The sequence below is a fragment of the Saimiri boliviensis genome, chromosome 2, assembly GCF_048565385.1.
Source record: "Saimiri boliviensis isolate mSaiBol1 chromosome 2, mSaiBol1.pri, whole genome shotgun sequence".
Taxonomy (NCBI): Eukaryota; Metazoa; Chordata; class Mammalia; order Primates; family Cebidae; genus Saimiri; species Saimiri boliviensis.
In genome coordinates, this window is record NC_133450.1 from 137,188,920 (window position 1) to 137,211,385 (window position 22,466).

Below are 22,466 nucleotides of genomic sequence, written 5' to 3' on the forward strand. Positions count from 1 at the left end.
ACCTGTAGTCCTAGCTACCTGGGAGGCTGAGGCAGGAGAATTGCTTGAACCCGGGAGGCGGAGGTTGCAGTGAGCCAGGATTGTGCTACTGCACTCCAGCCTGGCGACTGGCGACAGAGCAAGACTCTGTCTCCCAGAAAAAAAAAAAAAAAAAGAATGCTAGAAGTTGAGGCCCTCAGCCAGGGACAAGAGGAAACTTGCTATGAACTACTGATTGTGGAGGGAACCATTCCAAAGTGGTGCCAGCACCCATTTAAGGTCAGATATGTCTGACAAACTAAGATGGGGCCCCGAAGGGGGATGCCCTTGGAAACCCCACACAAGACCCAGAGTTTCTTCAGGTAGCCACCCCAGGAAAAATTTTGTTCACCTAGTAAGCCCTCCACTTTTTAAAGTCCTCTTCTCTCTTCCAGACCACTATGGGCAACTCTCCATCCATTCCACCTGATTCCCTGCTTGGCTGCATCCTCAACCACTGGAATCAATTGGATCCTGACAATCTAAGGAGAAAACGTCTGATTCTCTACTAATATTGTATGGCCCCAATATCAGCTGGACAGCCAGGAACAATGGGTGGTCATTGGAAGACTTAATTACAACACCATCCTACAATTAGACCTATTTTGCAAAAGGCAGGGTAAATTGTCATAAATCCCATATGTACAGATGTTCATGGCCCTATACCAAAACCCAACAATCTGCAAAAGTCCTGGATCTGCCCTGAAAAGGAAGGTCTTAAGGCAGAACTAGATATTGTAGATGATCCCCTTTTACAAAGGCCCCCTGGCTCTCGGGGAAAGTGCAACCACCCCTGTATAACCACTGGCCAAATGCTCCTGAGGCTCAAATCCAAGAGCAAAATCCAGGGATCCAGCTAAGTCCCCCTCACACTTAGAGGGGAACAACCTACTCAATTCCCCCTCCAGCCCTGATACCCCTTAGGGAAGTGGCAGAAGCTGAGGGACCAGTCCTAGTGCAGTCCCCCTTCTCTATAAGTGATATAAAACAATCTATAACTGATAAAGAACTTCTCTAAAACTGATATAAAACAATAAAGTAATTTCCAGAACTATTCTGAAAACCCCAGGAAATCTGCAGATGAGTCTCAAACTTTGACCTTAGCTTTTGTTCTCTCAGAGGAGTTCATTCTAGCAACCTATCATAAACCTTAGGAAAAGAAACAAATCTTTGAGGCCACCCACCAGGAAGCAGATGACACAGTCCCCAATACTGATCCTAATTGATACCATAACACACCCAAGGGAATGAACAACCAGCCTAAATTTCTTGAGGCTGTCCTTGGAGGACCGAGAAAGGGAATAACTAAGGCAGTAAATTATGATACAGTAAGGGAGTTTACACAGGGCAAAGAGGAAAATCCAGCCACGTTTCACAGCAGGCTGGAGGAAACCTTTAAAAAATATACTAATCCAATCTGCTCCAGACATTAGATGTAAGCTCCGAAAGCTACAGATGGCCCACAAACAAATCAAAGTCAGTTTCTTGGTATTGCCTTCATGATGTATGACAATTGTGAAGGAAGGAAAAAGGGAAAAGAGTGAAGAAAAATGGCAAGCCGAAATTATGGCAACCATTACTGGCAATGCCCTGAATGCCCAAAGAGTATCCAAGGGAAACCCAAAGGGCCATAAGGATAATGCCAGCCTGAAGAGGATGCAAGTTTTTGTTACTACTAATAGATACTTTTACTGGCTAGATTGAAGCTTACCCTACACCAGAATAGAGAAGGCCAATGAAGTTGTGAAGTTCCTCTTAAAAGAAATATTTCCCCGGTTTGGGTTACCTCAGAGCCTCCAAAGTGATAATGGCTGGTTCTTTATCTCCCAAATAACTCAAGGGGTTGGTAAGGCTCTCAGAATCAAATACTATTTACATTCAGCATGGAGGCCTCGATCCTCTAGAAAAGTGGCAAGAGCTAATCAAACTCTAAAATGGATACTAGCTAAGCTATGTCAGGAAACATTAGAAACTTGGGTCTACTTGCTGTCCATAGCTCTCTTAAAAGTCCATACTTTCCCCAGAGCAAAAATTAATATGAACCCATATGAAATGTCATACAGGAGGCCATTTTTAACTAATTATCTTATTACTGATCCAGAAACAGCCACTTTAGTGAACTGCCTATTTAACCTGGGACCATTTCAGCAGGCTTTCTATAAGTTTGGAACTCAAAGGCTTCCCATACTGGGAACTAGCCAGGAACCCAAAATCAGGCCAGAAGTTACTTAAAAAAAATGTTTATTTCCATAGGTTATTGGGGAACAGGTGGTGTTTGGTCACATGAGTAAGTTCTTTAGAGGTGATTTATGAGATTTTGGTGTACACATCACCCAAGCAGTATATGCTGTACACAATTTGTAGTCTTTTATCTCTCACCTCCTTCCCACCCTTTCCTCATGAGTTCCCAAAATCCTTTGTGTCATTCTTATGCCTTTGCATCCTCATAGCTTAGCTCTCACTTATAAGTGAAAACATATGACATTTGGTTTTCCATTCCTGAATTATTTCACTTAGAATAACAGTCTCCAATCTCATCCAGATCACTGCAAATGACCTGGATGAAATTAATTCATTCCTTTTTATGGCTTAGTGTTGAAATATATATACATATATATACACACACATATATATCTCACAGTTCTCTATCCACTAGTTGATTGATGGGCATTTGGGTTGGTTCCAAGTTTTTGCAATTGCAAATTGTGCTGCCGTAAATATGCACATTCAAGTATCTTTTTTGTATGACTTATTTTCCTCTTGGTAGATACCCACTAGTGAAACTGCTGGATCAAATGGTAGTTCTACTTTTAGTTATTTAAGGAACCTCCACATGGTTTCCCATACTGATTGTACTAGTTTACATTCCCAGCAAGCGGTGTAGAAGTGTTCCCTCTTCACATCGTGGGTGCCAACATCTACTATTTTTTATTTTTTGATTATGATCATTCTTGCAGGAGTAAGGTGATATTGCATTGTGGTTTTGATTTGAATTTCCCAAATCATTAGTGATATTCAGCATTCTTTCATGTTTGTTGGCCATTTGTGTATCTTCTTTTGAGAACTATTCATGTCCTTAGCCCACTTCTGTATCTTCTTTTGAGAACTATTCATGTCCTTAGCCCACTTTTTCATGGGGCTGTTTTTTTCTTCCTAATTCGTTTGAGTTCACTGTAGATTCTGAATATTAGTCCTTTGTCAGATGCATAGATTGTAAAGATTTTTTCCCACTCTGTGGGTTGTCTGTTAACTCTGCTGTTTCTTTTGCCATGCAAAAGTTCTTTACTTTAATTAAATCCCAGCTATTTATCCTTGTTTTTGTCGCATTTGTTTTTGGATCATTGGTGATGAAATCCTTGCCTAAGTTAATGTCTACAAAGGTTTTTCCAGTGTTATCTTCTAGAATTTTTATAGTTTCAGGTCTTAAAGAAGTCCTTGATCCATCTTGAGTTGATTTTTGTAGAAAGTGAGAAATGAGGATTCAGTTTCATTCTCCTACATGTGGCTTGTCAATTATCCCAGCATCATTTGTTGAATAGCATGTCCTTTCTCCACTTTGTTTCTTTTTTGTTCTGTCAAAGTTCAGTTGTCTGTAAGTATTTGGGTTTATTTTTGGGTTCTCTATTCTGATCCATTGATCTATGTGCCTATTTTTATACCAGTACCATGCTGTTTTGATGACCATGGCCTTATACTATAGTTTGAAGCTGGGTAATGTGATGCCTCCAAATTTGTGAGGAATGATGGTGGTATTTTGATGAGAACTGCATTGAATTTGTAGACTGTTTTTGGCACTATGGTCATTTTCAAAATATTGAGTCTACCCACCCATAAGCATGGGCTGTGTTTCCATTTGTTTGTGTCATCTAGGATTTCTTTCAGCAGTGTTTTGTAGTTTTCCTTGTAGAGGTCTTTCACCTTCTTGGTTAGGTATATTCCTAAGTTTTTTGGTTTGTGTTTATTTGTTTTGCAGCTACTGTAAAAGGGGTGGAGTTCTTTATTTCATTCTCGGCTTGGTCACTGTTAGTGTATAATAGAGCTACTGATTTGTGTACATTAATTTTGTATCTGGAAACTTTGCTGAATTCTTTTGTCAGTTCTAGGAGCTTCTTGGGGGAGTCTTCAGGGTTTTATATGTAAACAATCATATCATCAGCAAACAAACAGTGACAATTTAACTTCCTCTTTACCAATTTGGATGCTCTTTCTTTCTTTCTGTTGTCTGATTGCTCTGCCTAGGACTTTTATTGCTATGTTGAAGAGAAGTGGTTAGAGTGGGCATTCTTGTCTTGTTCCAGTTCTCAGAGGGAATGCCTTCAACTTTTCTCCATTCAGTATTGTGTTGGCTGTGGGTTTGTCATAGATGACTTTTATTACATTGAGGTGTGTCCTGTGTATGACAATTTTGCTGAGAGTTTTCATCATAAAGGGATGCTGAATTGTGTCAAAGGCTTTTTCCACATCTGTTGAGATGATCATGTGATTTTTGTTTTTAATTGTTTATGTGTTGTATCACATTTATTGACTTGCATACTTTAAACCATATCTGCATCCCTGGTATGAAACCCACTTGATCACAGTAAATTATCTTTTTGATATGCTCTTGGATTCGGTTAGCTAGTATTTTTCTGAGGATTTCGCATCTGTGTTCATCAGGAATATTGGTCTGTAGTTTTTGTTTTGACTTAGGTCCTTTCCTGGTTTTGGTATTAGGGTAATACTGGCTTCATAGAATGATTCAGGGAGGATTCCCTCTTTCTCTATCTTGTGGAGTAATGTCAATAGGATTGGTATCAATTCTTCTTTGAATGTCTGATAGAATTCTGCTGTGAAACCATCTGGTCCTGGACTTTTTTCCGTTGGTAATTTTTTATTACCATTTCAATCTCACTGCTTATTATTGGTCTGTTCAGGGTATCTAATTATCCCTGATTTAAACTAGGAGAGTTGTATCTTTCCAGGAATTTATCCATCGTCTCCTCTAGGTTTTCTAGTTTACATAGGTAAAAATGTTCATAGAAGCCTTGAATAATCTTTTATATCAGTTGTAATATCTCCTATTTCATTTCTAATTGAGCTTCTTTGGATCTTCTATCTTTTCTTGTTTAAACTTGCTAATGCGCTATCAATTTTATTTATCTTATCGAAGTAGCTTTTGTTTCATTTATCTTTTGTATTTGTTTAAGTTTCACTTAGTTATGCTCTAATCTTGGTTATTTCCTTTCTTCTGCTGGATTTGGGTTTGGTTTGTTCTTATTTCTCTAGTTCCTTGAGGTGTGACTTTAGATTGTGTGTTTGTACTCGTTCTGACATTTTGATGCAGGTGTTTAGGGCTATGAACTTTCATCTTAACACCACCTTTGCTGTATCCCAGAGATTTTCATAGCTTGTGTCACTATTGTCATTCAGTTTGAATAATTTTTAAATTTCCATCTTGATTTCATTTTTGACCCAATGATCATTCAGGAGCAGTTATTTAATTTCCATGTATTTGCATGGTTTGGGGGGTTCCTTTTGGAGTTGATTTCCAGTCTTATTCCACTGTGGTCTCAGAAAGTGCTTGATTTAATTTCAATTTTCTTAAATGTATTAAGGCTCATTTTGTGGCCTATCATATGTGGTCTATCTTGGAGAAAGTTCCACACACTGACGAACAGAATATATATTCTGTGGTTGTTGGCTAGAATGTTCTGTAAATACGTTAAGTCCATTTGTTCCAGGGTATAGTTTACATTCATTGTTTCTTTATTCACTTTCTGTCTTGATGACCTGTCTAGTGCTGTCAGTGGAGTACTGAAGTCCCCCACTATTATTGTGTTGCTGTCTAGCTCATTTATTTCATTTTATTTATTTATTTAGACAGAGTCTCGCTCTGTCACCCAGGCTGGAGTGCAATGGCATGACCTTGGCTCACTGCAACCTCCACCTCCCAGGTTCAAGCAATTCTCCTGCCTCAGTCTCCCAAGTAGCTGAGATTCAAGGCACCTGCCATAATGCTCAGCTAATTTTTTGCACTTTAAGCAGAGATGGGATTTCCCCATGTTGGCCAGGCTGGTCTTGAACTCTTAAGCTCAGGTGATCCACCCAGCTTGGCCTCCCAAAGTGCTGGATTACAGGCGTGAGCCACTGTGCCCAACCTTTCTCTTATTTCTTAGGTCTACTTACTAGTAGAAGTACTAGTACTTACTAGTATTCTTTGATACATGTGGGAGCTCCAGTGTTAGATAAATATATATTTAGTATTGTAGTATTTTCCTGTTGGACAATGTCTTTTATCATTATATAATGTCGCTCTTTTTTTTTAACTGTTGTTGCTTTAAAGTTTGTTTTATCTGACATAAGAATAGCTACTCCTGCTTGCTTTTGGTGTCCATTTGCATGGAATGTCTTTTTCCACTCCTTTACCTTAAGTTTCTGTGAGTCCTTAGGTGTTAGGTGAGTCTCTTAAAGGGAGAAGATGGTTGGTGAATCCTTATCTATTCTGCCATTCTTTATCTTGAAGTAGAGCATTTAGGCCATTTACATTCAATGTTAATATTGAGATGTGAGATACTATTCTATTCATCATGCTATTTGTTGCCTGAATACCTTGGTTTTTTATTGTTATTGTTATATAGGTCCTGTTGGATTTATGCTTTAAGGAGGTTCCACTTCAGTATATTTTAAAATTGTATTTCAAGATTTAGAGCTCCTTTAACAATTCATGTAGTGCTGGCTTGGTAGTGGCAAATTCTTTCGGCATTTATTTGTCTAAAAAGACTGTATCTTTTCTTCATTTATGAAGCTTAGTTTTCCTGGATACAAAATTCTTGGCTGATAATTGTTTTGTGTAAGGAAGCTGAAGATAGGGCCCCAATCCCTTCTAGCTTGTAGGGTTTCTGCTGATAAATCTGCTGTTAATCTGGTAAGTTTTCCTTTATAGGTTACCTGGTGCTTTCAGCTCCTCACTCTTATTTCCTTTGTCTTAACTTTAGATACTACGATGACAGTGTTCCTGAGCAATGTTCTTTTTGCAATGAATTTCCTGGGTGTTCTTTGAGCTTCTTGTATTTGGACGTCTAGGTCTCTACCAAGGCCAGGGAAATTTTCCTTGATTATTCCCCCAAATATGTTTTCCAAACTTTTAGATTTCTCTTTTTCCTCTGGAATGCCAATTATTCTGAGGTTTGGTCATTTATCATAATCCCAGACTTCTTGGAGGTTATGTTCATATTTTCTTATCCTTTTTTCTTTGTGTTTGTTGGATTGCGTTAATTCAAAAACCTTGTCTTCAAGCTCTGGAGTTCTTTCTTCTGCTTGTTTGATTCTATTGCTGAGACTTTCCAGAGCATTTTACATTTCTGCAAGCATTCCTATTGTTTCCTGATGTTTTTATTGTTTTTTTCATTTATGCTCTCTATTTCATTGAAATTTCCCCCCTCATTGCTTGTATCATTTTTTAACTTCCTTAAATTGGGCTTTGCCTTTCTCTGGTGCCTCCTGATTAGCTTAAACTAACCTTTTTAATTCTTTTTCAGGTAAATTAGGGATTTCTTCTTGGTTTGGATCCATTGCTTGTAAGCTAGTGTAATTTCTTGGAGGTGTTAAAGAACCTTGTTTTGTCACATTACCAGAGTTGGTTTTCAGTTCCTTCTCATTTGGGTAGACTCTATCAGAGGGAAACCCTAGGGCTCAAGGCTATTTGGTTAGATTCTTTTGTCCCATGGGGTGTTTCCTTGATGTAGTATTCTCCCACTTTTCCTAGAGTTGTGGCTTCCTGAGAGCTGTAGTGATTGTTATCTCCCTTGTGGATGTAGCCATCCAGCAAGTCTACCAGGCTCTAGGCTGGTGTACTGGGGGTTGTCTGCAGAGAGTCCTAAGATGTACTGTCTATGGGTCTCTCAGCCATGGATACCAGCACAGTATTTGGGGTGTCTCCCAGGTCCTACAGGAGGAATCTGCTTCCTTTAGAGGGTCTATGGGTTCTCTCAGCTCTCCTGATTTATTTCTGCAGTAGTTCTGGAGCAAAAGTTCATGATACAAGCCTCCACAGGCTGTTCTGGCAATCTGAGTGGGAACTGCAATCTAGTCCTTCCTCTCATCTGCCATGATCACCAAAATGAGAAATCAGGTACTTGTTAAAACATTTAAAGAGGAAGTCCCTTCCATGTGGGTTGCAAACCTGCTCAACTACTGCAACCCAAATGGAAGGGAACATTTTCAGTATTACTGGCCATGTGGTCAAAGTACTGTGAGTAGGTAGTTGGATACATCTTTCCAGGGTCAAGCCTGTAATACCTGAAAGCCCTGGACCTGGAACCTGAAGCTCCCATTAGCCACTACACTGTGGGAGAGGTGAAGTACCTGTTTAAAAGACAGCCAAAAGATAAGAAAATGCCCACCAACTTTCCTTGGTATCTTTGTTGCATACTTCTTGAAAGCTGGATATTAGTAGCCACTCATTTATGTGTGTGTGTGTGTGTGTGTGTGTGTGTGTGTGTGTGTGTGAGAGAGAGAGAGAGAGAGAGAGAGAGAGAGGGAGACGGAGTCTCACTGTCATCCAAGCTGGAGTGCAGTGGTGAGATCTCAGCTCACTGTAACCTCTGCCTCCTGGGTTCAGGCAATTCTCCTGCCTAAGCCTCCCAAGTAGCTGGGACTACAGGTGCCTGCCACCATGCCCAGCTAATTTTTGTATTTTTAGTACAGACAGGGTTTCACCATATTGGCCAGGCTGGTCTCAAACTCCTGACCTTGTGATCTATCCACCTCGGCCTCCCAAAGTGGTGGGATTATAGGTGTGAGCCACCGCACCTGGCCACCATTTTTATATTTTTATAATTTGCTTTCTTTGAAATGGATGGAATCACTTCCTTTGTAATAATTAATCAAAGTGTTTCGATTCATTTTTATAACAAGCATTCTTGACAGCATAGGTATCTACCTCCTAAAGTTCCCATTTTATAGAACAAAATAACAAGTCATTTTTTAGTTCCATAATGGTCACCCACAGCCTGTGTATACTGGAACCATGCATACTAGGAATCAGCTTTATTTTACCCCTCCAGCAATTAGTGGATTCTGGGTATTTATTAAGAATTTTAAATATAACACAAAGACTGTTAAATACTACCAGCCCAACCCTGGCAAATAAGTGTTGGTTTTGCTTATCTCCACCATCATCTAAATGCACTGCCATCCTGATCCCAGCCTAATTTTGGGCCCTTGAGGAAATGACCTATCACCCTAACTGTAAGGGAGGAACTCCCTTCAAAATAATGAACCTGAATGACTTATATGAATTCAAAATTATGGAAATGACAAGGGTCACAATGACAGTATGAGCAGTAATCCTTCTCTAATCCCATCAGAACAATCTGTCTGGGGTGGCATCCCCTCAGAAACCAATTTGGGGCCCAATATCAACATACACAGTGCTAAAATTCCAAGCGCCACTTTGTATTAAGAGAAGCCAAAATTCTGGTCAGGCCCTTGGAACCTTGAAAAGTCATCAATGCAACTATACCCTGGAAGTTAATCTTTCAAATGATTACATAAGCTATGCAGTTACCCAAACTGCATCATTTAGATAACCTGTATGGTTTTCATGGAAACCATGCCTAGTTAAGGGCACTTTAAAGGACAGACAGTCCTTTAAAGTACTGCCAAGACAGGCCCACTAGCTGTGTTCACCTTTTCCCTTGTGAAGAATGTATTAACCCTGAGGCATCTGGTTCCCTTTTGGTTCCCCAATACGAACATACCTCTGGGTGGTTGTTGGTGGACACTAAGCCTAATTATCTCCACTGGTAAAACAAACTGCTGGGGCAACTCAGGATACTTCCCAAGGTCCTTTCCAGCCTTTAACTGGGGCCGCCTTAGCAGAGACCTTAACCACTTGGGAAAGTAAAAACGACAAGCTAACCCATGTGTTCACCATAGAAAACAACTTTTGTCTTGAAAAACAAGGAGCCTTTTTCCTGTGCGGGACCAGTTCCTACTTAGATTTAACAGCCAACTGGACTGGAACCTGTACCTTGTTATTTAGTCCCTGAAATTAAAGTAGCTCCCAACAACCAATCCCTCATAATACCTTTTAACTGCAACCACCAGACACAAATGAGACATCCAACTCATACCCCTTTTGGTTGGGCTGGGAATAACAGCAGGAGTAGAAACAGAAGTTAGCAGGCCTGCAATCTCCCTGTCCTATTACCAACTTGTCCGAGGATTTTATGGAAAGCTCCGAAGACATTGCCCAAAGCATCATCACCATACAAAACCAGACAGACTCCTTGGCAGCAGCCACTTTACAGAATTGAAGGGGACGGGATCTCCTAACTGCTGAAAAAGGTGGCTTACATCTTTTTCTAGACAGAGAATGCTGTTTTTATGTCAATTAATCAGGATTAGTAAAGGATGCCGCCTGGAAATTAGCCGACCGGGCCTCTAAGATACAGCAACAGCTGTCTGAGTCATGGGGCTGAGCTGCAGTGCATGGCTCCTTCCTCTAGCCAGCACATCACTAATAATTGTATTTGTCTTGGTTTTTGGACCATGTTCATAAAATCTCTTAATCAAATTCATTTCCTCTCGCCTAAAGACCATCAAGCTTCAGATGATCATGAGACAAGGTTTCCAGCCAGCTCCAGGTGAAAACACCACCCTTGGCCATCCACAAACTACCCTGTCTCCACTAGACAAAGCAGGGTGAGAATTCCATGATCACTACTAAGTAGGAACTGAGCTCCAAATCAGCATGAAGCACTTACAGAAGAAAGCCCATCGTTTCCCTTGGCCTCCCATAAAGATTTATGGGGATCACATCTCCCGGGGGAAACGAGGCAGGAGAATAGGGTCTGCAGGCAGGGAACCTAAGGCTGACTCCTGCTGACTTCCTAGAACTGAATCATAAGGAAAACCCCACCTCTCCACAGCCAAGTAACAAAAGGATCAGAGGCTACTCTCTTTGGAACACCCCCCTTCTACTGTATCACAGATGAAAAATGGAAAGTGACTGATTGGTGGTCGCCTCTCATGACCAATCAGACTGGTAACAGGCCTAGTTTCACAGGGTGTAACTTTCACAAGGTGTAACAAGGTAACCAATGGGAAACCTCTAGAGGGTATTTAAACTCTAGAAAATACTGTAACCAGGGCTCTTGAGCCATTGACTTGCTGCTCCCATACCGTGGAGCATACTTGTGTTTCAGTAAATCTGTGCTTTTCTTTCTTCATTCTTTTGTTGCTTTGTGCATTTTGTGTAATTCTTTTTTCAAAATGTCAAGAACCCGGACAACTCATAGCCAAGACCCTCCCCAGATAACACCATCTAATGTAGAGGACTGCTTGAATGCAGGAAGGTGAGGCTGCGATGAGCTGAGATTGCATACCATTACGCTCACCAAACTCCACCCGGGGTGACAGAGTGAGACTCTGTCTCAAAAAAAAAAAATGTAAAATATAAAAAAAGATTTATATAAAGATTAATTTTTTTAAACTGGAGTAGCTAGATTCGTATCAGATAAAGTAGACCTCACAGTGAAACAAAAATTACCAGAGACACAGGGAAACATGTATATGATGACAAAAAGGTCAATCCATCAAGAAAATAAAGCAAGTCTAAATATGTGTATACTCAACAACAGAGCTGCAAAGTCAGTGATGCAGAAACCAACAGAGCAGAAAAGAGAAACAGACAAATCTACAATTGAAGTTGGAGACTTCCATACCTCTCCCTCAACAATTCACAGAATAACTAGACAGAAAACCACTGAGGATATAAAAGAGCTTAACACCACCACTGACCAACAGAATCACCAACATTTGTACACATAGTGCACAACAGCAGGATATGCATTCTTTCCCAGTGCCCACAAAATAAGTATCAAAATAGACCATATTCTAAGCCATTTAACAAACTTCAACAAATTTAAAATAATTAAAATTCTTTCAGTTTGGTGTATTCTCCCACCACGATGGAGTCAAACTAGAAATTAGTAACAGCAAGATCAGGTAACTCTCCAAAAACAGAGTAAACAAGGCAATTCTATATAATAATCCATAGGTCAAAAGGGAAACTTCAAGGGAATTTAAAAATAGATTGAACTGAATGAAAGTAAAGACACAATACATCAAATTGCAGGACACAGCTAAAGCAGTGCCGAAATAAAACATATAGATGTACACGTACACCTTACAAAAGAAGGAAGTCTAAATAAATGTGAGCCACTGTGCCTGGCTGACATTTCTTCAAAGAACATAGATAAGTGATGAATAAGCTCATAAAAGATGCTCAACAATGGCCACGTGCGGTGGCTCATGCCTGTAATCCCAGAGCTTTGAGAGGCCAAGGTGGGAGGATCACTTGAGGCCAGGAGTTCAAGACCAGACTGGGTAACATAGCAAGACCCCATCTCTACAAAAAGCAAGTTTTTAAAAACTTAGCCAGGCATGGTAGTGTGCACCTGTGGTCCTTGCTACTTCGGAGACTGAGGAGGGAGGCTCGCTTGAGCCCAGGAACTTGAGACTAGCCTGGGCAGCACAGGAAGATCTCGTCTCTATAAAAAAATCTAAAAATCAGCCAGGCTTAGTGGCTTGCATGTGTGGTTCTGGCTACTCCCCAAGCTGAGCTGAGAGGCTTATTGGAGCCCAGTAAGTTAAGGCTACAGTGAGCTATGATCATGCCACTGTAGTCCAAGGCTGGGTGACACAGTGAGACCTTGTCCAGAAATAAAAATAAGTCACTTTAGAAATGCAAGTCAAAACCAAATGGAAATACCCCTTCTTGTCCACTAGAATGGTTAAAATTACCTCTTTTTTGCTTTTATTATTACTTTTTTAGAGTCAGGATCTCCCTCTGTTACCCAGGTTAGAGTGTAGTGGCACTATCCTAGATCACTGTAGCCTCAAACTCCTGGGCTCAAGCAATCCTCCCACCTCAGTCACCTGAGTAGCTGGGGCTACAGGCACGCACCACCATGCCTGGCTAATTTTTTTTATTTTTTATTTTTGGTAGAGACAGGGTCTTGCTATGATGCCCAGACTGGTCTCGAATTCTTGGGCTCAAGTGATCCTCCCACCTCAGCCTCCCAAAGTGCTAGGATTACAGGCATGAGCCCCTGCTCCTGGCCTGATGGTTAAAATTTAAAGACAGACAACAAACACTAGTGAGGATGCAGAGAAACTGGAACCCTTGTACACTGATGGTATAAATATAAAATGGTACAGCCACTACAGAAAACAGTTTGGTGGTTCCTCAAAGCATGGAGTTCTATGATCAGTAATTCCACTCCTAGGTCCATACACGAGGGAAATGAAAATATATTCCTTGCAAAAACTTATGCATGAATGTTCATAGCAGCATTAGTCATAATTTTTTAAAGTGGAAACAACCTAAATGTCCATCAACTAGTGAAATATAAACAAAACATGCTAAATATACACAATGAAATCATACTGGACAATAAAATACCAATACTTGCTTCAACGTGGATGTAAAAACACAAAAGGCCACCTATTGTATCACTCCACTTATGTGAAATGTCTGGAATAGACAAATCTAAAGAGACAGAAAGGTTAGTGCTTGCCAGAGGCTGGGGGAAATAAGAAAATAGGGACTGACAGCTCATGAATACAGGGCTTCTTTCTTGGTTAATGAAAATACTTAAAATCAAATAACAATGATAGTTGCACAACTTTTTCATACAAAAAACTCTGAACTGTATACTTAAAAATGGTGAATTTTATAGTACCCAGATTACATCCTGACAAAAGCGTTAAAGATCTCCAAAAAGAAATTTCTAAGCCCAGAGAGTTTCACAGTAGAATCCTACCAAACATTTTTAAAAGACATAACACATTTCTACACAATCTCTTCCAGAAAACAGAAGAGGAATATTTCCTGATTTATTTTATGAAGTTTGTGTTACCTTGATACCAAAACCAGACAAAGGCAATACAAAAAAAGAAAATTACAGATCAAAATCCCTCATGAATATAATGTAAGACTCCTTAGTAAAAATGTTAACATACACAATCCAGTAACACATAAAGAGAATTAGATACCACGACCATGTGAGATTTATTCTAGGAATGCAAAGCTGGGCCAATATTCAAAAATCAATGTAATTCACTATATTAATAGACTAAAGAAGAAAAATCACATGATCATATCAGTGCAGAAAAAACATGTGACAAAATTCAACACCCATTCATAACAAAAACTCTCAGAAAAGAATAGAATAGAGTGGAACTCCCCCAACTTGATAAACAGCATCTACCCCAAAAGAAAAAACAACAGCTCAACCCTACAGCTAACATTATACTTAATTGTGATAGATCAAATGCTTTTCTCTGAGATTGGGAGCATGGCAGATATGTCAACTCTCACTGTTCTTACTCAACATAATGCTGAAATTTCTAGCCAGTGCTATAAGGCAAGAGACACATAGATTGAGACACATAGACCAAGGCGATAGAATACAGAGTCCCTAAAAAACTCTTGTATATATGGCCAAATGATTTTTGACAACAGCGTCAAGACTATTTTATGGTAAAAGGACAGTCTTTTCAGCAAATGGTGCTGGAAAAAACTGGATAACCACATGCAAAAGAATAAAGCTGGATCCTTACCAAACACCATATACAAAAATTAACTAAAAAAGGACCAGGCCAGGTGCAGTGGCTCACACCTGTAATCCCAGCACTTTGGGAGGCCAAAGTGGATGGATCACTTGAAGTCAGGAGCTCAAGACTAGCCTGAGCAATGTGGAGAAACCCTGTCTCTCCTAAAAATTAAAAATTAACTGGGCGTGGTGGTGCATGCCTGTATTCTCAACTACTCGGGAGGCTGAGGCAGGAGAATCACTTAAACCCAGGAAGCGGAGGTTGTGATGAGCTGAGATTGCACCATTGCCCTCCACACTGGACAACAAGAGCAAAACTCTATCTCAAAAAAAAAAAAAAAAAAAAATCAAAGACCTGAATGTAAGACCTAAAAAAAAGTAAAACTGGACCATTTTATTGTCCAAATGAAATCATACTGGACAATAAAATACCAATACTTGAAAAAAAGTAATACTCTTTTTTTTTTTTGAGATGGAGTTTTGCTCTTGTTACCCAGCTCGTGAAAAGGGTAAAGGATATATGAGCTATTTCTGCATTATTTCTTACTACTGTATGTGAATCTATCATTTTATTAAATAAAAAGTTTAATTTTTAAAAAGCCAGTTCCCTTAAACCCTACCTCCCTGCAGTGACTTCCCACTATGCTGCTCCCTCGAGAGCCATCTGCAATTGCCACCCTGGCTTCCTCACCTCCTCCTCCCTGTAACACAAGTGTTCCAGGGCCTTGTCCCACCACTGAGACCGCCCTCACCAAGTTTACAACAACCCTCATCTTATCAAACACAATGGTCTGGGCTTCTCATCTTCCTTGACCTCACAGCAACATCTGACCCAGCTGATCATTTTCTCAGAACACTTTACTCTGCTTCCAGGATGCTGTGTGATTGTGGTGCTGCTCCCATCCCCTTAAAAGCTCCAGCCCAGTCTCTTTCCAGGTTCCTGCTTTCCTACTGGACCTCTGAGTGCCAGAATTCTCCCCGGGCTCAGCCTCAGGCCTTCTCTTCTCCATCTGCACTTATTACCCAGTTGATCTCATCCTCTCCCATAGTTTTAAATACTATCCATGAGTCAAAATACTTCAAATGCTCATCCTCAGCCCTGCTGTTCCCTCTGAATTCCCTCTCAAACACCCACCTACACACCCAAGATCTCCACTTGCATGAAAATAGTGATCTAAAGTTTTGCAGAGCCAAAACAGAATGCTGGAGTTCCACCACCACCTTCTGCTAAAACAAAACTAAGTAAACTCCTTGCTCCCAATTCTCCCTTTCTTAATAAATGGCAACACCTATCCCAGTGCCTCAAGTCACATCATCTTTGAGACTTCTCCTTCTCTCACACCCAGTCTATGAGCAAGGCCTGTTTGTGTTAGCATTGAAATGCAGCCTTCGCACCTACGGATATGAACACTTTCAAACTTGGATCTTCATGAAACTAGTACAATGAACGTAAGTAAATCACATGTGCATAATCATAAACCAACATGATTTACCTCCCACTGTGCCTCCAAACGTGGTCAGTGGAGAAATCCTTCCCATGCCTCTAGATGACAATTTGGACACGTCCATGACTGTCCGACAGCTCCTGGGTGAGGTGAAGTTATATAGCCACTTCCAGTGGAAAATATAGTTTCAAGTTGAAAGTGTTCAGGCCTGGCATGGAGGTTCACACCTTTCATCCCAGCACTTTGGAAGGCTGAGGCAGGTAGATCACTTGAGGTTAGGAGTTCAAGACCAGCCTGATCAACATTGCAAAACTCCATCTATACTAAAATATAAAAATTAGCCGGGTGGGCTGGTTCGTGCCTGTAGTCCCAGCTACTCAGGAGGCTGAGGCAGGAGAATCACTTGAACTCAGGAGGCAAAGGTTGTAGTGAGCCAAGATCATGCCATAGCACTCCAGCCTGGGCGACAGAGCAAGACTCTGTCTCAAAAAAAAAGAAAAGAAAAGAAAAAGGAAGTGTCCAGTCTCAGTCTCAGCTGGTAATCAAACTGACATGTTTCACCCTGACAACACCCACTCTCGCTGGCTGGCCTGCCGCAGCTGGCTGCTTTCAGTGGAAGAGAAAGACACAGCCCCTCTCTGCTCCTCCATACCCAGCATTGCAGTGGAGGCTGCTGACCCCAACACTGTCAGACCAGGGAGGGAGAAGGGGGCAGGCTGTTATTCCTTGTGAGGTGCTATCCTGAGATGATCTCACCTCTCTGGAGCTAACAGGAATTTACTGCTGACTTGTCTTCCTCCAGGCTCTTCCGTGTGTTCTTCCAAAGCTCCATTTGACTCTGCCTGTTTTCCCAGGCACAGACAAAGCCATTTCTCCTCCAGTTGGAGGGCCCCCACCCTGCCCCACCCACTGCCACCAGCTTTTCAGCAGTCCACTCTGAACAGATGTTCTCTTGTTGAGACCCCATCACTCCCCCTGGTCCTGGCTGCCCGCTCTCACTCACACCTCCACCCCTGCTCCCAACATGGAGTGAGCTCTCCATCTCCCTGCCTCCACCCCCTATTGTAGGCCATGGGCTTCTGTCCATGAAGAACCCAGATGTCATTGCTTGAAGGAGCATATATCCAAGGGACCATAAAAGTCCCTCTCACTGGGTTGGAGGTGAGGGGCAGGCTCTCTCTCCAAAGCATCCTCTTCAAAACTCCTGTCTAATCTCCAGTGACCGACTCTGTATGCCCTTAGTGTGGAGGAGCGGACTGGTCAGTTCCTGGCTACCTGTTCCGGCGTCTGATGTGGCACCAGCCCCAGGCATGTCACTGCCATGACTGCAACCTGCCGCCCCGGCCAAGCTTCCAGAAGTCTGGTTTCTAGACCTTACCAGGCCTTGCCCTCCCAGCACCCCACAGTTCATCACTGCCTGCTCCTCATCCTCCTCTGTTTTCTTCATGGCACTCACCACTGTCTGGGCCCTTATGTGATGAATGCCTCTGCTCACCACTGCAAGTGGAGCCAGAACTCAGTGGGTCCTATTGAAACATGCACCGGCTGAAACCTCTGTGGCCCCTCCTGGCCAGTGCCACCTGCCCCAGGATGGGGCTCCAACTCATCCCCTCCCCCCAGAGGCACAGACCCAGGCAGAAGAATCTGAGTCATGTGCGGCCCCTGGCCAAGCCCCACTGGACACTGAGGGCTGTGGAGACCTGATCACACAGTCCTTTATTTGGGTGGGGCCAGCAGGAATGCAGCCAGCTCAGAGCTATTTTTAGGGTCTGTCTTTGTGGAAATTGTTCCTTGATTGGCTACAGGGACAGAACAGCCAAGCTCCTCATCACCGCCTTTGTCCTGTTCCTCATTCCCTCAATCACACAAGCCTGTCATCAGACATGACTCCCACTCAAGGAGGAATCTGGTTCAAACGGACCCTGGGCTGCCTTTTCCTTAACTCCTCATCTGCCATCTGCCTGTTCAAGGAGCCTGATAAATGAGCTCAATAAGCATTCAGCAGAAGCCTCCGAATGCCCAGCCCCATCCCCATAAACTGATGAGGCACAGGGCAGAGGGCCCCAGGTTCTCCCCAGGACCTGTCCACCATCATGCCACCAGCACTCATGGGCACAGCTGCTGGAGGCTGGGGAGGGAGGCATTGGCTCCCAGGTACATGTGGACCAAGCCTCACCCCAGGGCACAAGTGACAAGCTCTGGGTGAAAGCAGCTTGCACTCTGGTCCCCTCCCTGCCCTGACAGCAGCTGAGTGGAACACATCCTCTAGTTACTCAAAACCTAGCACTGTCCCGGATTCCTGGCCCACAGGCGCCTGACCCTTCTCCACCTCCCACAGCCCCTGAAGTACTAATTTAATTGTTCTCATGCTCTCACAGGGCTCTCACAGAGGGGACAGAGAGCAGCAGGGGCCTTCCTATCAAGAGGCAGATCTGCTCAAGAGTGGTGGGGTAGGGATGGGAGACTCCACAAAGAAGGGACCCAAGCGGAGGCAATGCGAGAGAGCCGGGCCATCAGGGACTCCCAAGCCTTATACTCAACTTCAGTCATGGCCACCAAACCCAGTAAACGGTGGGGACAGGCCGGCGTCCTGAAGAGAGCGAGGAGACCAGAGAGGAAACAGGACCAGACAGACTCGGCATGAAGGAAACACACACTCAAGCCACAGGCTCCACCCTAAGAATCCACACGTGACAGAGGAAGGTCTCAGTGGCCTCAGCTCAGTGCAGCCTGAACCCCAGCTCCTCGGTTCACCACCTTCGCCAGGCAGCCTGGGGATGGGAGGCCCAGCAGACCTACTGGCCCTCGACTCCATCAGAGACCTCAGTGGGGTTGGCACAGATAATGGCCAACAGCTGCCCACGATCCTCAGCCTGAAGCAAGTTAGTCAGCTTCCCCACAATCAGCCTCATAATCTGTGCCGTGGGTTCTTGCGAGGAGTTAACAGGAATAAGACACTTCCCACAGGGTCTAACCCAGAGCAGGCTGGCAGTGGGCTTAGCGATCAGTGCTGCTGTCATCCTTGCTATCAGCAGGAGCACCATCTCCTCTAGAATTTCTCCCCTGAACTGCACCACTAAGCTTTCAGCTTCATTTTCACGAGGGAGGCATCTCCAGGAGGCCCCACGTCGGGAGTCTGAGCTGAGGCTGCCTGTGGTGGATCCTTGAGTGGGCGGTCTGCCAGAAGGAGCCTGTATTTCAGCCGAGGGGTGCAGGGAGGAGCCTAGGGCTGGGCAGACGCTCTGAGGTCAGCAGGGCCCCCTAAATGGGATCCCGAGGGGCACCAGCTCAGGAGGCCCAGGGCCAAGATGCCACTCACGTTGTAGAGGATGTCGGTCCAGCCCTCCATGGTGATGCACTGAAACACCGTCAAGATGGCAAACAGGATGTTGTCGAAGTTGGTGATGCCGAAGTTGGGTCCCGGCCAGTACTCCCGGCACTCGGTGTCACCCTCGCACAGCCGGGCTGGGGCCTCCTTGCCACAGGGGAAGTCACCCACAGGCTCTGCATCTGCAAGGAGGAGAAGGAAGCAGACCCTGAGCTCAGAAATACCAAGCTCTCCAATCCCCACTAGGATTCCTAGGCTCTGGAGAACTCACAGCAGGTGGCCAGGAACCAGGCACCAACAGAAACCCTCCCTCAGCTTCCCACCATTCCTCCTCAAACCTCCATCAGGCAGCACCTCTTGCCACCCACCGAGCTCAGGAGCAAGCGACCAGCTCAGAGACTAATGCCCGGCCTCTCCCTCCCTACTGGAACCTGCCCACCATCACTTCAACATGCTCACAGCCCATTCACCTTAAAACCAAAACCAACAAACTCCTAACCTCCCATTCTTTGCACACTACCACTCGGATTGCTCCTCTCCCTCACAGCCAAACTGCCAGCAAGATCCTCCTGGCATGCAGATCTGACTTGAGGCCCTTGGCCAGTACCAAGCTGGACTCAGCCACTGTGCAACCCAGTGCCCGTCAACCAGGATGGTCTGAACCAACTCAACATGTGCCAGGCGGGTGGCCCAGGTCTCACTGCACTGCCCCTACAGGGCAGACACCTTTCTACTGCCCTGAAACCTAGCAGGCAGCCAGGGACCACAGAAAGAGGGGTTAAAGAAAGACCAAAAAACCATTGCTGATCTCTGAAACAAGATAGCAAGCAGCATGTGTACCCCCATCACCCTCAAAAATCTCAATGAAGGGCTGAAAAAAATATTTTTTTAAAATGAAGGCCAGGCATGGTGAGTCACGCCTGTAATCTCAGCACTTTGGGAAGCCGAGGTGGGCAGATTGCCTGAGCTCAGGAGTTCGAGACCAGCCTGGGCAACACAGTGAAGCCCCATCTCTACTAAAATACAAGAAATTAGCTGGCGTGGCAGTGTGCCTGTAGTCCCAGTTACAAGGGAGGCTGAGGCAGGAGAACTGCTTGAACCCAGGAGTTGGAGGTTGCAGTGAGTCAAGATCATGCCACTGGACTCCAGCCTAGGCAACAGAGCGAGACTCCATATCAAAAAAAAAAAAAATGTATAACAACACATGAAAATAAGTATCAACATAGGAGAAATTTCGAGGAGTTGCTCAGATGGAAAGCAAGTGTGCTCCCAGGATTAGAAGGCAAAACTGACTACCCAAGTTTATTCCTCTCCCTCCAAATATCTTTTTTTTTTCTTTTTTCTTTTTTCTTTTTTGAGACAGAGTTTCACTCTTGTTACCCAGGCTGGAGTGCAATGGCGCGATCTCGGCTCACCGCAACCTCCACCTCCTGGGTTCAGGCAATTCTCCTGCCTCAGCCTCCTGAGTAGCTGGGATTACAGGCATGCGCCACCATGCCCAGCTAATTTTTTGTATTTTTAGTAGAGACGGGGTTTCACCATGTTGACCAGGATGGTCTCGATCTCTTGATCTCGTGATCCACCCGCCTCGACCTCCCAAAGTGCTGGGATTACAGGCTTGAGCCACCGCGCCCGGCCCCCTCCAAATATCTTGATCAATGCCTGTAAAGAAGACTGGGAATAATGGCAGTTGTATCTCCTCCTTTCCAGTTCTTTTTCTTTTTTTAACTTTTTCTTCTTTTTCTTGTCTCATGACACTGGCCATGACTACAAATGCTACATGGACTAGCAGCGACTGGGCGCCCCTTGCTTTGTTCTTAACGTTCAAGGGAATGCTCTCAAGGCTTATAGTGAGGTACAATGTTTGCAGGAAATGTGTGGGAATTTAAGAAAATTCTCTTTTATTTACAGTTTGATAAAAGTTTTTTTTTAATCACGAATGATCTAAATTTTAGAAAAAGCTTTTTCTAAAAGTGCTGGGACTACAGGTGTGAGCCACTGCTGGCTGAGTTTCCTCCTTTAATAAGTTTGTAGTTCAAGCAACAAACCTTAGTATCATCCTTAACTCTTCTCTTTCTCTTACCCCTACCTACAGACTCAGAAAATCCTGTTGGCTTTCCCTACAAATACACCCAGAATTTGACTCATTTTAACCACCTCTGCCATAACACCCTGGTCCCAGCCCATCACCTCTGCTGGATTGAGATCTTCTACTCAACCCTGTTTCTGCCTTTGCCTCCCAAGAGTAGCCCGAATGATCAGAAGATGCCACACCTCACTGAAAGTGCTCCACGGTCTTCCCGTGTCTCTCAGAATAAGACAGGGCCATGAAACCCACATGACTCCTCTTGTTCTCGCTGCTCCGCACTGTAGGCTTTTGCACCTACTACTCCTGGTCACTGAAGTTCTGCCCAGGTGGCCACACAGCTCCCATCTCACTGTATTCTGATGCTGCTTGACGGTCACCTTGGCAGAGTGGCCTCCCAGGCCCCTCTGTAAGGCAGTCCTCAAATTATTGTATTTCAAATACCTTTTTGTTTTCTTCCTAAAAGCTACTGCCATCGATAATCATTACATTTATGTGTTTGTTTATTTACTTGTGGTTATCAGGTTATTATATATGTCCCCCACTGGAAAGGCAGCTCCTCCTCACGTGTCTGGCACCGAGAAGGCCCCTCTAGCACCTAGAACAGTGCCCATCTGCTGGGTGAACAATTCTGTGGCACTCGCCTGGGCTGGAGGGTCTCACCTGTGCTGTTGGGAAAACAGGCCTTGTGGAACTTGCCCATGTAGAACTCCAGGCCAATGATGGCAAACATGAGGATGGCAAAGAAGAGAAGCAGCCCGATCTGCAGGAGTGGAACCATGGCCTTCATGATGGACTTGAGCACCACCTGCAAACCTGGGGCCAGAACAGGGAAGGTCAGGAAGCAACGTGGGCAGGGCAGGCCAGGGAGTCGGGGGTGGGGGGCATGGACAGAACAGCAGGAACCTAGCTGGGGCAGCACTGACAGCCTTGGGGCAGTGTGTGCTTGCGAGGTCAGAGAACAGAGGTGAAGCCCTCTAGGCCAT

General features: G+C 43.8%; 1 protein-coding gene across 8 annotated transcripts in view; it reads right to left on the reverse strand.

Moving 5' to 3' along the window:
• The window catches only part of CACNA1B (calcium voltage-gated channel subunit alpha1 B), a 237,984-nt gene that overhangs the window by 179,474 nt on the left and 36,044 nt on the right, over positions 1 to 22,466 (reverse strand). For all 8 annotated transcript variants that reach the window (XR_012516448.1, XM_074394405.1, XM_039461495.2 and 5 more), the window contains exons 5-6: positions 22,144 to 22,296; positions 19,386 to 19,576 (exon numbers count right to left, since the gene is read on the reverse strand). Coding sequence is in view for 7 of the 8 variants with exons in the window: in XM_074394405.1 (XP_074250506.1) it covers positions 19,386 to 19,576; positions 22,144 to 22,296 (344 nt within the window). In the remaining variant the exon portion in view is untranslated. The remainder of the gene's footprint in view (positions 1 to 19,385; positions 19,577 to 22,143; positions 22,297 to 22,466) is intronic.